The sequence below is a fragment of the Leptopilina boulardi genome, unplaced genomic scaffold (genome assembly GCF_019393585.1).
Source record: "Leptopilina boulardi isolate dan_hultmark-lab unplaced genomic scaffold, ZJU_Lbou_2.1 LbouV2_327, whole genome shotgun sequence".
NCBI classification, from domain to species: Eukaryota; Metazoa; Arthropoda; class Insecta; order Hymenoptera; family Figitidae; genus Leptopilina; species Leptopilina boulardi.
Window position 1 is genome coordinate 1,478,761 of NW_026137893.1, and position 14,013 is coordinate 1,492,773.

At 22.5% G+C, this 14,013-nt stretch overlaps 1 protein-coding gene across 2 annotated transcripts in view; it reads right to left on the reverse strand.

Moving 5' to 3' along the window:
* The window catches only part of LOC127284938 (autophagy-related protein 2 homolog B), a 29,449-nt gene that overhangs the window by 1,753 nt on the left and 13,683 nt on the right, over nucleotides 1-14,013 (reverse strand). Inside the window, exons 10-16 of one of the 2 annotated variants that reach the window (XM_051310664.1) lie at nucleotides 13,225-13,750; nucleotides 8,408-8,595; nucleotides 7,579-8,078; nucleotides 6,887-7,367; nucleotides 3,432-4,124; nucleotides 1,169-1,443; nucleotides 559-860 (exon numbers count right to left, since the gene is read on the reverse strand). In XM_051310664.1, the coding sequence (XP_051166621.1) occupies nucleotides 559-860; nucleotides 1,169-1,443; nucleotides 3,432-4,124; nucleotides 6,887-7,367; nucleotides 7,579-8,078; nucleotides 8,408-8,595; nucleotides 13,225-13,750 (2,965 nt within the window). Of the gene's footprint in view, nucleotides 1-558; nucleotides 861-1,168; nucleotides 1,444-3,431; nucleotides 4,191-6,886; nucleotides 7,368-7,578; nucleotides 8,079-8,407; nucleotides 8,596-13,224; nucleotides 13,751-14,013 lie in introns of both variants that reach the window. The other variant, XM_051310663.1, reaches the window with a different exon arrangement.

Below are 14,013 nucleotides of genomic sequence, written 5' to 3' on the forward strand. Positions count from 1 at the left end.
AAATTAAAATTAATGTAAAAAATAGATTGACATTTTAATCAATAAATGTTAATAGTTGAACCAATTAAAATTTTTTTATTTTTTTTTTTATTTCAGTATTTTGTCTCGCATTAAAAAAAACAGACTTAAAAATAATACCAAATTTTTTTCTTATTCCTTATGACTCCCATGACATAAATTCACCTGAATTTTTTATTTTTGTTAATTTGGTTAATAATGACAAGCTGTCCCCATTTACCCCAAAAATTTGAAAACTCAGGGTAAAAGGGGGCAGCTTGTCATTATTAACCAAATTGATAAAAATCAAAAATTCAAGTGAATGATTTTTAAGTCTGTTTTCTTTGAAATGCGAGACAAAATACTGAAACTGTTTGACTTTGATTTTCAAGTTTTTATGCATTAAGCGAGGTCTGAGGTTAAAATATTGACATTGAACTTAATTTTAAAACTGTAAATTAAGCTACAAAACCTCTTGTCCCCATTTACCCCAGCTGACCCTAATTTATATTTTAAATTTAGCGAAAATGGAATTGTTTTTGAAAAAAAAGTGTAAAATACCTCTTTAACTAGCATGTAGGCGTTCGTCATCCCTTCACGAATATCAGAGGGTTGACTGTATCTTTTCCTCCGTCCTTTCTGACCTCGTGTCTTTCTTCTGACACTTGGTCCAGGACTGACCATGTCATAGGCCGTCTCGGCAGTGCTTTGAATTGCATAAACCAATCGCGATGTCAATTCTAGAGCAGCCATCGCTGTTGATGTTGTGAAACTATTTGCACCCCTTTGTAAACCACGTACAATTCTTCCATCCTTCTGATATTGCTCGATTGGCATCCAGAACAAGTCACGAATTCCTTGGACTTTAAAACAAAAAAATAATTATTTATTCATTATCAACATTTTAAACAAGAAAATTCATAGTTATCTAAATTAAATTGCATACCCAAAAATTTTACAAAAATAATTTAATTTACAATAATTAAGTATTCAAATATTAAGTTAAAGAATTTTTTTTATAAAATTTTATAAGAAAATATTATATTTTAAAATAAAAAATGAAAATAATATTAATAAATAAATAAATAATAACAATAATAATTTAAAATTAAATTTTTTAAATTTTTTTAGAGGGATATGTAACTTGAAATCAATGAGAAAAAAAACTCACATAGTTGAACTAAAGAGTGCATTGGTCCAACGCCAACCAATAGGCCCTTTAGTTGATGATCTTTAATATCCTGAATCCATTCTTGAAGCAGGTATGTAATTAATTTGTCAAAACCCAATAATCCATGACGATTTGACAATTCCTTCAGTCTTAATTCCGATTTATTTAGATGCGTAAGTCCCATTAAAATGCCAACCAATGGTCCGCGACTAAAATCTACTCGTTTCGCTTGATAATCCACTTTTATATTCACTGATGGTCCAAAAACGACACTCCTAAAAAAAAAAGAATTTCTATTTTTAATACTCAAGAACAACATTTTATTTAAAAAATTTTTTTTTAAGAAATTCGTGAAATTTCTAATCTAAAGATTTTTATTATTTATATAATAAATTAAAAATTTATAATATATTATATTATGATATATTATATTATAGTTAATTCAAAAATTATCTAAATTGAATATTCTTAATGAATTTCAACAATTCTATATAATAAAACTAAAATAATATTGTTTTTTTTTTCATTTTTCGTGTTTCAACTTTATTTGGTATTTATTATTTTAATAATAAAATAAAAAAATTAAATAAAATTACCAAAAATTTCCATTTAAAACCTTTCAAAATTTATTATTTTTAAAATTTTCCATCTAAAACTTTTTGAAATTTAATAATATTTCAATTATAACTCTACAAAATTTAATTATTTTTAATGACTTTTTTATAATATTCTTCTAAAATTCAATTATCTGCAAGCATTTTTGAATTTAAAAAAATTTTTGTCTTTAATTTTGAATATATATATTTATTTACTCTCCCTGCAAACGCAGGGTTCGAGACTCCAAAATACATTTCATACCTTAACCTAATTACAAAATATAATAGTAATAAATATATAATAAATTCTTCAGCAACAAAAATCACAAAAAAAATTCAATTTAAAAGCATTTGAATTTGCAATTATTTTCAAAAATTTCAATTTAAAACCTTCTAAAATTTAATTATTGCTAAAAATGTCAACTTTAACTCTTCCAAAATTTAATTATTTTTATAATATTCTTCAAAAATTCAATTATTTGAAAGCATTTTAAAATTTAATTTTTGTTTATAATTTCTAATAAATTCTTCATCACAAAATATTTCAATTAAAAATTATTTGATAAATTATTTTCAATTCTGTAAAATTTAATTATAATTCGAAATTAAATTAATTTTAATTTAAAATTTTTTAAATTTAATTTCAAATATTTCACTATCGAAGACGTAAATTTTTAAAATTCCAATTAAAAAGGACAAATTTAAAAAAAAAATCTGACAATTCAATTTCAGAGTTGTTATTTGAAACATTTTTTAAATAATTGAATTTTAAAAGAAATATTAAAATTATTAAAAATTATTGAACTTTGGAAAAATTATTGAAAATTTATTAGTTGAAATTTTTAGAAATAATTAAATTTTAGGTATAAAATTGAAAAAAATTTATCAAATAATTTTTCAAATTAAATTTTCAAAGATTTACAATTTAGATTTTTGAAATTAATTGAACTTAAAGTGACTTTGAATTAAAATTTTTGGTAATTTCCGTTATTAAAGAATTTATTAGAAATATTACAGATAAAAATTGAATCTCAAAAGTTTTTAATTGAAAAATGCTTTCAAATAATTGAATTTTTGAAGAATATTATAAAAATCATTAAAAATAATAAAAATAATTGAATTTCGGAAGAGTTATAATCGAAATATTATGAAATTTCAAAAAGTTTTTGATGGAAAATTTTAAAAATAATTGAATTTCATATGATTTTGAATTAAAATTTTTGATAATTTTATTTGCCGATTTTTTTTTTATTTTTAAACAATTATTGAATCTATCTAAACAATATTGTTGAATTTCATAACATTTTTAAATGAAAAATAATTTAAGATAATTGAATTTGTGAAGAATTTAATTAAAATTATTAAAAATATTTTAGTTAAAAATGTGTTAAATAATTGAAATATAGAAAATCTGAAGAAGATCTGCATTGTATACTAAAAAAGAAGTATTTTGTTTAAAAATTTTGCAAATAAAAATTTTTAAAAAATCGAAAAAGTCACATCGTATTTAAATAAGTCGTAAAAAGTCGTATTTTCGAAAAAAAAAGTCAGAAAAAGTCGTACAATACGAGGCCTATTAGACGCAATAAACAAAAAAGTAATAATTTATTTTTTTTTAAAGGGAAACAAAGAGAGGCGGAAAAGAAAAAAAAAAGAGAAAGAAATACCTGAAGTACATTGGTTGACTGTCGTCCTGTGACTCGGATATAATTTTTGTATCCTGTTTATTTTCCTTAATTGTTAATTCATCCTCAAGTAAAATCATTAAATTCTGATCGACAACCGTATCGCTTTCTTGTGATGAATTCATGCTTCTTGAATTTGCATTGGTGTCATTGACACTCATCACCGGTGGATGATGAGTTGGTGTTCCTTGTTTTGATCCCGGCGACGATTGTGCATTACTATTGACATTTGCATTATCCTGACTTGGTCCACCGCTCAATTCAGTGAAAAAATCAATGAGAAAATGTAAACTATCCTGATCGATATTTAATTGTAATGGCAAAATACTCAATTTCAAACAACACTCCTGACTACTTAGTTTTGGATCAGGACGAATGTGAACAGCTTTCATTTCAAACATATTTGCATGTGATTGTCTTGGTTTATCCTCGCTATTACATTGATAGAGAAATTTATTAATATTCGATGAATCGAGTCGATCGCGAATTTCAATTTCACTAATGAGAAGAATTTGTCGTGACGCCTGTGTTGTTTCCTCGGGATAAACTTCATGTTGAAAACGTACTTTGTGCAATTGAAGTTCCATGAGGAGTTTCTCATCTCTTCCCGGTCCGCCGAGACACCACCAATCCAATGGCGATTCACGAGCACGTGCTCGTGGTGAATTTGGAACACTACCAAAACGAATTTCATTTGGTGAACTTTTTTTATAGCCAACACCACCAATCACAGAACGACTCCTGGCGAATGATAAATTTTTATTTAAATAAAAAGGCAATTTTTTTTTTGACAATGGTTATTTTATAACTGAAATCAATTTTCAAAAATAGATGATGAAAAGGTGAATTATTTATTGAAAATACAATGATAAAATGGATTTAATTGCTTAAAATTATTAATTACTCAAATATATTTTCAACAAATTTTTCTTGCATATTATTTTGTATTGATTATAATTTTTAATGGGGACAAAATTTTAATTAAGTCGAATTTCAAAGGCCAGAATTCTTATTTCATCAAAAGTTTATTTGACAGAATTTTTTATTGATACGAATTGTCATTTGATAGAAATTTTGAATATTATTATATAAAAATTATTAAAATATAAAATTGAAATCAATTAAATTTTAGAAAAATTGAAATTCAGTGAATTTCAAACTTAAATCAATGATAAATTTGACAAATTGAAATTCGGAAAATTTGGAACTTAATTCGATTAATTTTTAGTTAAATTGAAATTTAGTTAATTTTAAAATTCGATCTATTGAATTTGCATTGGATTAAAATTTTAAATAATAAATTTGTTTTGATCAATAAAAATGAAAATTATTGAAAGTTGGACCTCTTGAAAGTTAAATAAAAATTTCGTTTTTAAATTAACTAAAATTTAGATAGATTACAATTTTAATCAATAAATGCTTCAACTAATTTAAATTTAGATTTATTGAAATTTGATCTAAATAATTTTTGAAATGAAAATTTTTAATGAATTTAAACTTGAATCAATTGGAATCTCTTTGTAGAAAAAGATAAAAATCTGTAATTTTATGTTCACTAAATTTCTCACAGGAATATTAAAAAAAAAAATTCTTTTTAAACTATTAAATTACTTTTCAACATACGAGCTTAAATATAATTGTTTTTACACATTGTAAATTCAATTATTTTTGAAATATTACACCAGCAAATTAATTTTAATTATAAAAAACGTGAAAAAGGTAAAAAATTATCAAAATAGGTGAAATAGGTGACAAAATTTGAAATAGGTGAAACAATGGTAAATAGATAACCTGTGATTCCTGCAATAAATAAAAAATACAAATTTTAATCAAAGATTGATTCTATAAATGTTTATATTTATACAAAAACTAAAAAAAAATATATATATAAAGTTTAAAAATTTTTAATTAAACTCAAACTAAAAAAACAAATCAGAATTTTTCAAACCGATTGCCTAAAATTTTCTAAAAGTAATTAATTTTCAATTTTAATTCAATTCAATTCAATTTTAAAAAACTATTTAAAATAAAAAATTTTCAAAAACAAATTATTTTTAAATACTTCCAAGACAGTAAAAACCTATTTTTTGTTTTTAAATTTGTCAATTCGAACCAAAGAAAATTTTCTTTTTTTGACACAGCTACAAATTTCATTTTATAACTTTAAGAAACAATTATTTTTTTGTTCTATTTTCAGAAACTTATTTTGATCACAGAAGGAGTAAAAATAACATATTTAACTATTAATACTATTATTTATCTATTGTTAAATTTCGATTAACGTTTTGTTTTTGGCATAACGGTAGAAGCGTATGATTATTCCATAAAAATGATTTTTCACATAAATTTTTATTTTACAAAATAGCATTTAATACAGAATTTTTTTTAAACGAATGTTTACTCAACGGAATTTACAAAAACCGAATTTTTATTTTACAAAATTTCTCTTTACCCAACTGTTTCTTGAAAAGAATTCTAATTAAACCTATTTTTAATTTATTAGAATTCTCATTCAGTAGAATTTTAAGTAATTCGAATTTTTAAATCCTAGAACTTAGAATCGGAATCTTTTATAAAATATTTAGTATTTTAAAACAACAATTTTAATTAAAAATCTCAAAAAATTCAATTATTTCTAAAAATCTTAACTCAAACTCTTCAAAAATTCAATTATTTCTATTTGTATCTAAAATTCTTTGCTAAATTAATAATTTCAATTCAATTATTTAAAAATTCAATTAAATAAAACATTTTTTCAATTAAAAATTCTCTAAAATTCAATTACTGTTTGAAACTTTGTTAATAATTTTCAGCAATTCTAATTTACTAAAATTTTAATTCAAAATTTCCTGAAATTCAATTATTATTAAAAATTTTGAATCAAATTTTTTGTTGAAATTATTATTTCTAATAACTTTAATCAAGATATTGACATTTCAATTATTTAAAACATTTTTCAACTCAAAATACTCGAAAATTCAATTATTGTCTCAATTTCGGTTAAACTAGAATTATTTTTAAAAAAAACATTTGGGTAAAGAGAAATTTTGTAAAATAAAAATTCTATCAAAAAAAATTTGACAAATTAAAAATTCTATTCAGTAAAAGATCGTTTAAAAAGAAATTATGTTAAATGCTATTTTGAAAAATGAAAATTCGTGTAAAAAATAATTATATAAAGCGGCCAATAATAAATCATCAACTTGGCGAGCTTTTAGGAATAAAAAAATTCGATAAAATTTAAAATTCTTGAATTCTGTCATTTTTTAAAATTATTTTTTGAAAAAAGTAGCATTTAGTGGCTTTTGGCTAAAAAATTAGTGATAAAAAAATGAAGCCTTGTCTCAAAAAAGTAAAAAAGTGTGTCACTTCGAAGCCTGAATGATGATCCGTTTTAGAAATTGGGACCTAAAGACAAAAAAAAAAATCATTCTCACCTTCCTTGATTCATAGCGTTGTACCTTTGTCCGACCTCGTCAATTGTGACATGTTTCTTTGGTGGTGGTTGAGGATTTCCAAAATCCTTTCCACCGTACATATGCCAAATGAGATTCATTTCGCACAATGTGTAACGTAAAACAGGAAGTGGAAAATGTTTTGGTGCTTTAAGAACATCAGCTTTTCCCAATGGAATTGAAAAATGATTGTCAATGACACGCAATGATTCGGGTGATAGCCAACGAATTTCTGGTACACCATGTCTTGGTAGAATTCCAACTCCCGCTTCTTCGCCGAGAATACAAAAATCCTCATCAGGATCCTCTTCCTCTTCCATGTTTATCTCTTGTGGAGACGTAATTTTTGTTTCCGTGTGCGATGTCTCATTTTGTAATAGAGGATTTGATTCGTCAGGAAAAAAAAAGACTTTCACTTGTTTCTCTATTTCCGGTGATTTTTTACATGAATTCACAGCCGCTCCTTAAATTATTTTTAATAATACGTTAAAAATTTATTTATCAATAATATATAGTTAAGAGGAGGGTCCAGTAAAATTTTAACCCTTCGATATTTATGTTGATCTAAATAATTATATTATTAATTACAAAGAAAATTATAATTAATTTTCTATAAATTTGTTTTTAATAAAACAAATTTTATAATTTTTAGAAAATTAAAATTTTTTGAATACCTTTTACAGTGTCCTCCATTGCTTCTTCCATTAAACTATTGACCCTCTCGACTTGGCTTTTACTCAAATTATTAGCTGTCTCATCGCCAAGTAATGTCTCTTCATCTCCCGATCCTGGCACTGATATTGTATCACTTGTATCAAGATTTGACGCGATATCACCATCACTCGCGAAATATGTTAAAAGTTGCATTAAAGCACTGCCCGAATCAGCGCAAGTTCTCACGTGTAAACAATTGTTACTTGCACGTAAATCAACACGCGGTGCACCGCCGCACATTTTCTCATTGAGTCTCAATGACAATTCAAAGAGACCCAAATCCATTACACAGACAAAATCTCTTTTCAAATCCACATGATTGCCAAGCTTATCGGAAATAAATAAAGCCAAATCCTCAGCGATAAAACGAAGAGTCGATGTATTTGTTTGAGCTGCAATATTACTCGATATACTGAAACTTCCCAATGTAACCATTGATCTCAGTGGAAGATGAATTGGTCTATAAAAGAAAACAAAAAAGCATTTACCTAAACTAAAGAATTAAATGTTTTTTTTAAATATTAATTTTTCTTTCCCGCAAGTTAAAAATAAAACTAATTGTGAATAAAAAAGATGATTAAAAATTTTTAACTAAAATTATCCAAAAATGTTTTGACTTTTGAAATGTCAATAAAATAACAATTTAAAAAAAGTAATCCCTATAGCTTTTATAGAATTCGAGATATTTTATTCCTGAGATCGAAAAACAAAGATAAATCATAAAATCGAATTTGAAAAAAATATTACAATACTTTCTACATGAGGAAGGAAAAGAGATGAAAAATTTACCTGTAAGCAACTGCACAGTCCCAGAGATGAAGATGCAATTCGGTAAGTACTCCCGGTGGAGAATAACCCGCGATTGGATGATCAGTAACGTCCAAACAGTCAGTTAATTGTGAGAACCATGAAGATTGAGTTGCGCTCATTCGATGCCTGAGGGTCGCATTTCTTATTCCAACTGCCACCCTAAAAGTCTACAAAAAAAAATAGAGTGGAAAAGTATTTGATAGTTTTACAAAATCCATCTTAATTTCTAAACGAGTTTCTAAATTCATTCAATTCTTTCTATAACTCCAGTAAAAAAAATTTTTATCGTCCAATTTATAAGGAACACTCCAGAAAAACGTCTACAACATAACGCAATAGTTAACAATTTTTTTTTTAAATTCTGAATTTTAATCATGCGTTGAGTAAAAGAAAATACAGGCCTCGGATCGACTTTAAAGCGCAAAAAAAATCGTTTTTGTCGATTTACATTTTAAAAAAATCGATTTTTGAAATTTTAACTAAATTTAATTAGTTAATAAATATTTTACTTTAACTAACTAATGTTATTAGATATGAAATTCGTTTTATTAATTCCTTTATGAGAATAATGAATAATAAAATTTCAATAAAAAATTATTAATTATCAACTAATTATTATTAATTATATTATTAATTATATTATTAATTAATTATTAATTAAACTAGCAAAATTAAACGCGTGCAAGCGCGACAAATTGAGTATTTAATTGTTTGTTATAAAGAAATTAAAGATTAATATTATTAATAATAATTTAATTTATTAGAATATTATTACATATTAAATGATAATAATGAAAATTATATGTTTACAGGCCTCGAATTATACGACTTTTTCCGACTTTTTTCAAAAATACGACTTTTATCGACTTCTTTTAATAAAATGCGACATTTTTTTTATATTTGAAAAAAATGTAAATAAAATAAATTTTTTAGTATAAAATGTAGATCTTCTTCAGATCTTCTTCAATTCAATTATTTAACAAATTTTGAACTAAAATGATTCTTCACTAAATTAATTATTTTTAATAATTTTAATGAAATACATCACAAATTCAATTATATCAATATTATTTTTCAATTAAAATTTTTATAAAATTTAACAATTGTTTATAATTTTAAAAATAAATATCACAATAAAAATTAATTATTTTTTAAAAATTTCAATTCAAAATAAACTAAAATTCAATTATTACCCGAAATTTTAATTCAAAATCAATTAAAAATCCAATAATTATCAAAAATTTTCAATTTAAAATTGAATTATTTACCAAGTTTTCAATTTAAAATGAAATAAAATCCAATTAACCGAAAGTTTTGAACGTTCATATGAACGAAATATTTTTTTCCATCTATAAATTATTAAAAATTATGATGACTATGTAAAATAAAACAGTAAATTAAACAATAATTAAATTAACAACTTCTTTTTAGATATTTTGAACAATATTTTGTAATAAAATTCGTACTTAAAGAAATTGCAAAAAAAATTTCGTTCAAATGAACGTTCAAAACTTTTGACTCATTTGTTTTCTAAAATTTCTATTCAAAATTAATTATTCAAATTTTCAATCAAAAATGAACTTAAATTAAATTATTATCCAAAATTTCAATTAAAATTCAATTATTTCCCAAAATTTTTAATTCAAAATGAACTGAAATTCAATTATTTTCCAAAAAAATCAAATAAAATTTCATTATTCTCAAAAATTTGAATTCAAAATTAATTGAATTTTCAATAATTTTAATTTAAAAGCATCTAAAATTTAATTATTTCTAAAATTTTTGAAATTGAATAATTTCAATTATAACTCTAAGAAAATTCAATTATTTTTAACTATTTTAATAATATTCTTTGAAAATTCAACTATCTGAAACCATTTTTCAATTAAAAATGATTTTCAAATTATTGTATTTTGTCCTCATTTTCTAATAAATTTTTAGTAAAATCATCTAAAATTTTAATTACAAAACACTTAAAGTTTCAATTAATTTCAAAAATCTCAATTTTAAATCTTTGAAAATTCAATTAAATTTAAAAAATGTTTTCCAAAAATTGTTTGATAAATTATTTTTAGTTCTGTAAAATTTAATAATTGTTTGAAAATTAACAATATCTTTTGAAATTTAATTATTTCTAAAAATTTCAACTTTAACCCTTCGAAAAGGATTATTATTAAAAAAAATTTTTTTTTTTTAAATCTGTAAAATATTTTTGTTAAAATAAAAAACAAATACCTACACTTTTTTTTGGAATATAAATCGACTAAAACGACTTTTTGTGTCTTTAAGTTGATTCGAGGCCTGTGTTTTTATAATTAATATTTAATAGGTATTCGTTGGCCCCTGGTACCTTAAAAATTAATTTTTAAAAATAAATTTTTTTCAAATTACTATCTTGTACGAAATTTCCTGGCGCATCTTTTTTCTCATCATAAATTTTTTGTATTTGTATACAATTTTTGAATAAATATGCAACTTTAAAAAAAATTTCGTTGGTAAACGTTGTGTACTTCAGCTTCGTGAATTGAATTTTCGAATTTGGAATTTTAAAGAAACTTATTCCAGAATTTGGAAACACAATTATACAACTTTGGCAAAAATGAGAAAAAGAATTGTCAAAATTTGACACGTCATAAGATTACTATTCAAAAAAACACGTGAAATCAGAAAAGGCCAACTTCAAGTTAGGACAGAAGGACAGACCAAGAATTTTATTATTATATAAATAATTATTAGTTATCAATAAAATTTATTTCGAATATTTCAAAATCGAACTAAGACTTTAAAAAATTTTAATTATATAGAACAAATTTATTTAAAAAATTCTTAAAGTTTCATTTTAAAAATTTTTTGAAGTCTGATTTAAACAATTTATTCGAATTTTAAATTTTGGTATAGTTTTTAGTTTTAATGAGTCAAAAAAATTTCAGTCAGTCATTTAATTTTAGAGTTTTTATTTGAAACTATTTTAAATAATTGAATTGTGGAAGAGTCACAGTTGAAATTTTTAGATATAATTGAATTTCAAAAAATTTTTTCAAATTTCAAACAATAATTAAATTTTACTGAATTGAAAATAATTAATCAAATAATTTTAGATAATATTTTTTAAAAGTAATTGAATATTCAAAGATTTATAATTCAGATTTCTGAAAATAATTGAACATTGAATGATTCAGAAGTTTTTAATTGAAAAATCTATCAGATTTGAATTTTAATTGAATTTTTGAAAAATATTATAATAGAAAATTATTTTAAAAAATTGAATTTAGAAAAGTTAAAGTTGAAATTTTTTTAAAATATTTGAATTTCAAAAGATTTTGTTAAACTTTAGACAATAATATTAAATTTTAGAGAATTAAAAATAATTTATCAAATAATTTTAAATTAGTTTTTTTAAAAATAAAATTTAAAAAAAAATTAAAATTTTAAACATTTAAAATTTATATTCTTGAAAATAATTGAATTTCAAGTGATTTTTTATTAAAATTGTTGATGATTTCTGTTACCGAAAATTTTATTAGAAATTACAAACAAAAATTGAAACTTAAACAGGGTGTCTAACAATTGTTAGGAAAAAAATTCCCTGACTTTTCCCTAACCTAAATTACACTAAAAAATTTTTATTTTGAAACAATTAAATCATTTTTCTGTCTATTATCCACTAATTTCATATGTATTTGAATCAAATAAATAATGTTTCGTAAAAAATAAAATATTTAAGTGAAATAAATAAACTAATTGGGGTCGTATAAAATATTCTCAACATTTAATTTAAAACAATTAATTATTCGTATTAATGAATAATTTACTTTATTTGAAGTTGAACCGACAAAATAAAATTGTATCAAATAATTTTTATTTATATTAAAAAACCAAAAATTTCAGTGAAAAAAATTAATTAATTGTTATCCAAGTTCAAAAAATCATTTATTAGATTGAAAAAATAGTAGTAAATAATTATTTACTTAATGAATATAAGATATATCACATGCTTAATAATTGAGTGTGAAGACCAACTTTTTAATTTAATTAAAGTTTAAAGTTTAAAATTGAAAAATATTTACGGATAATTGAATTTTAGAAGATAAAATAATTTAAAAAATATATAAATATATATATAAAAATAATTAAAAATAATTGAATTTTGGAAAAGTTATAGATGAAATTATTATATTTCAGAAAGTTTTTGATGAAAAATTTTAGAAATAAATAAATTTTACAAGATTTTAAATTGAAATTTTTGAAAATAATTGTATTTCATATGATATTGAATTAAAATTTTTGATAATTTTATTTGCCTATTTTTTTTAAATTTTAAACAATTATTGAATTTCATAAAATGATTTAATTGAAAAATAGTTTAGGATAATTGAATTTGTGAAGAATTTCATTAAAATCATTAAAAATAGTTAATTTAGAAAATAATTTTAGTTAAAAATTCGTTAAATAATAATTGAAATAAAAAGACCTGAAGAAGATTTTCATTGTATACTAAAAAAGACGTATTTTGTTTAGAAATTTTTAAAAAAAAAAAAGTTAAAAAAAGTCGAAAAAGTCGCATCTTAGTAAAATAATTCGAAAAAAGTTGGAAAAAGTCGTATAATCCGATGCCTACAGTAGTTAACAAACATTTTTTAATTCTAAATTTTAATCATAAATGTCGAGTAAAAAAAATAGTTCATTTGTGAGTATAATTACTCTGGTTGACGGGTAATAATGATTTTAACGCTTCAAATTAAAAAATGAAAAAAAAAAAATTAATAATAATGCTAAAAATGCAAAATAAAACTCACCTTTATTTTGTGTGTTTGATGCGCAGCTTGTATACGAATAGCAACAGCGAGCATATCTTTGTCAGTTGATTTGAGCGTGACATTTGTTCCTGATTCACTTCTATATATTGTCTGAAGACAATGCCTCGGTATAATGCTGTTAATCGATCGCAATGGCGGTGTTTGCGATGGTGTTGTTGTTAATCCACAATGATTTAGTGAAATATTTTTTGACATTGCACAAATATATCCCAAATTAATATCACCTTTATACGATGTGACAAAAAATAATGTCGCATCCTCAACTCTCAATATTAATTCACCCTGTTGTCCCGGTATTACATTTCTCATTGAATCTCTCACCGGCGTATACATACTTAATAAACCATGATTAATATTTAAAGTTAATGCAATTTTTGATTGTCCATTTTTTGATAATCGAATTTGCTTTGTTTTCATACTTTTTTCAGCTGTCGAATAAAATATTCCCTCATCCTCTGAATCCGATTCCGAGTCATATTGTATTCCACTTTTACACATGCTGAATCTAAACATTTTTCAAATTTTTTTTTTTTTAATAATTTTTATTTAACAGAATTGTTCTTTTATCGAATTTCTATTTATCCAAATATTTTTATTAACAGAATTTACATTTATTGTAATTTCTATTTAATAAAATTCTTATTCAGCAAAATTTTTTATCAATAATCTAAAGAAATAATTAAATAAATGAAGAAAATTATAACACTTTTGATATGAAATTTAAAAATAAAAATAAAAATATTTCAGTGAGAAAAAGATTTGAATTTT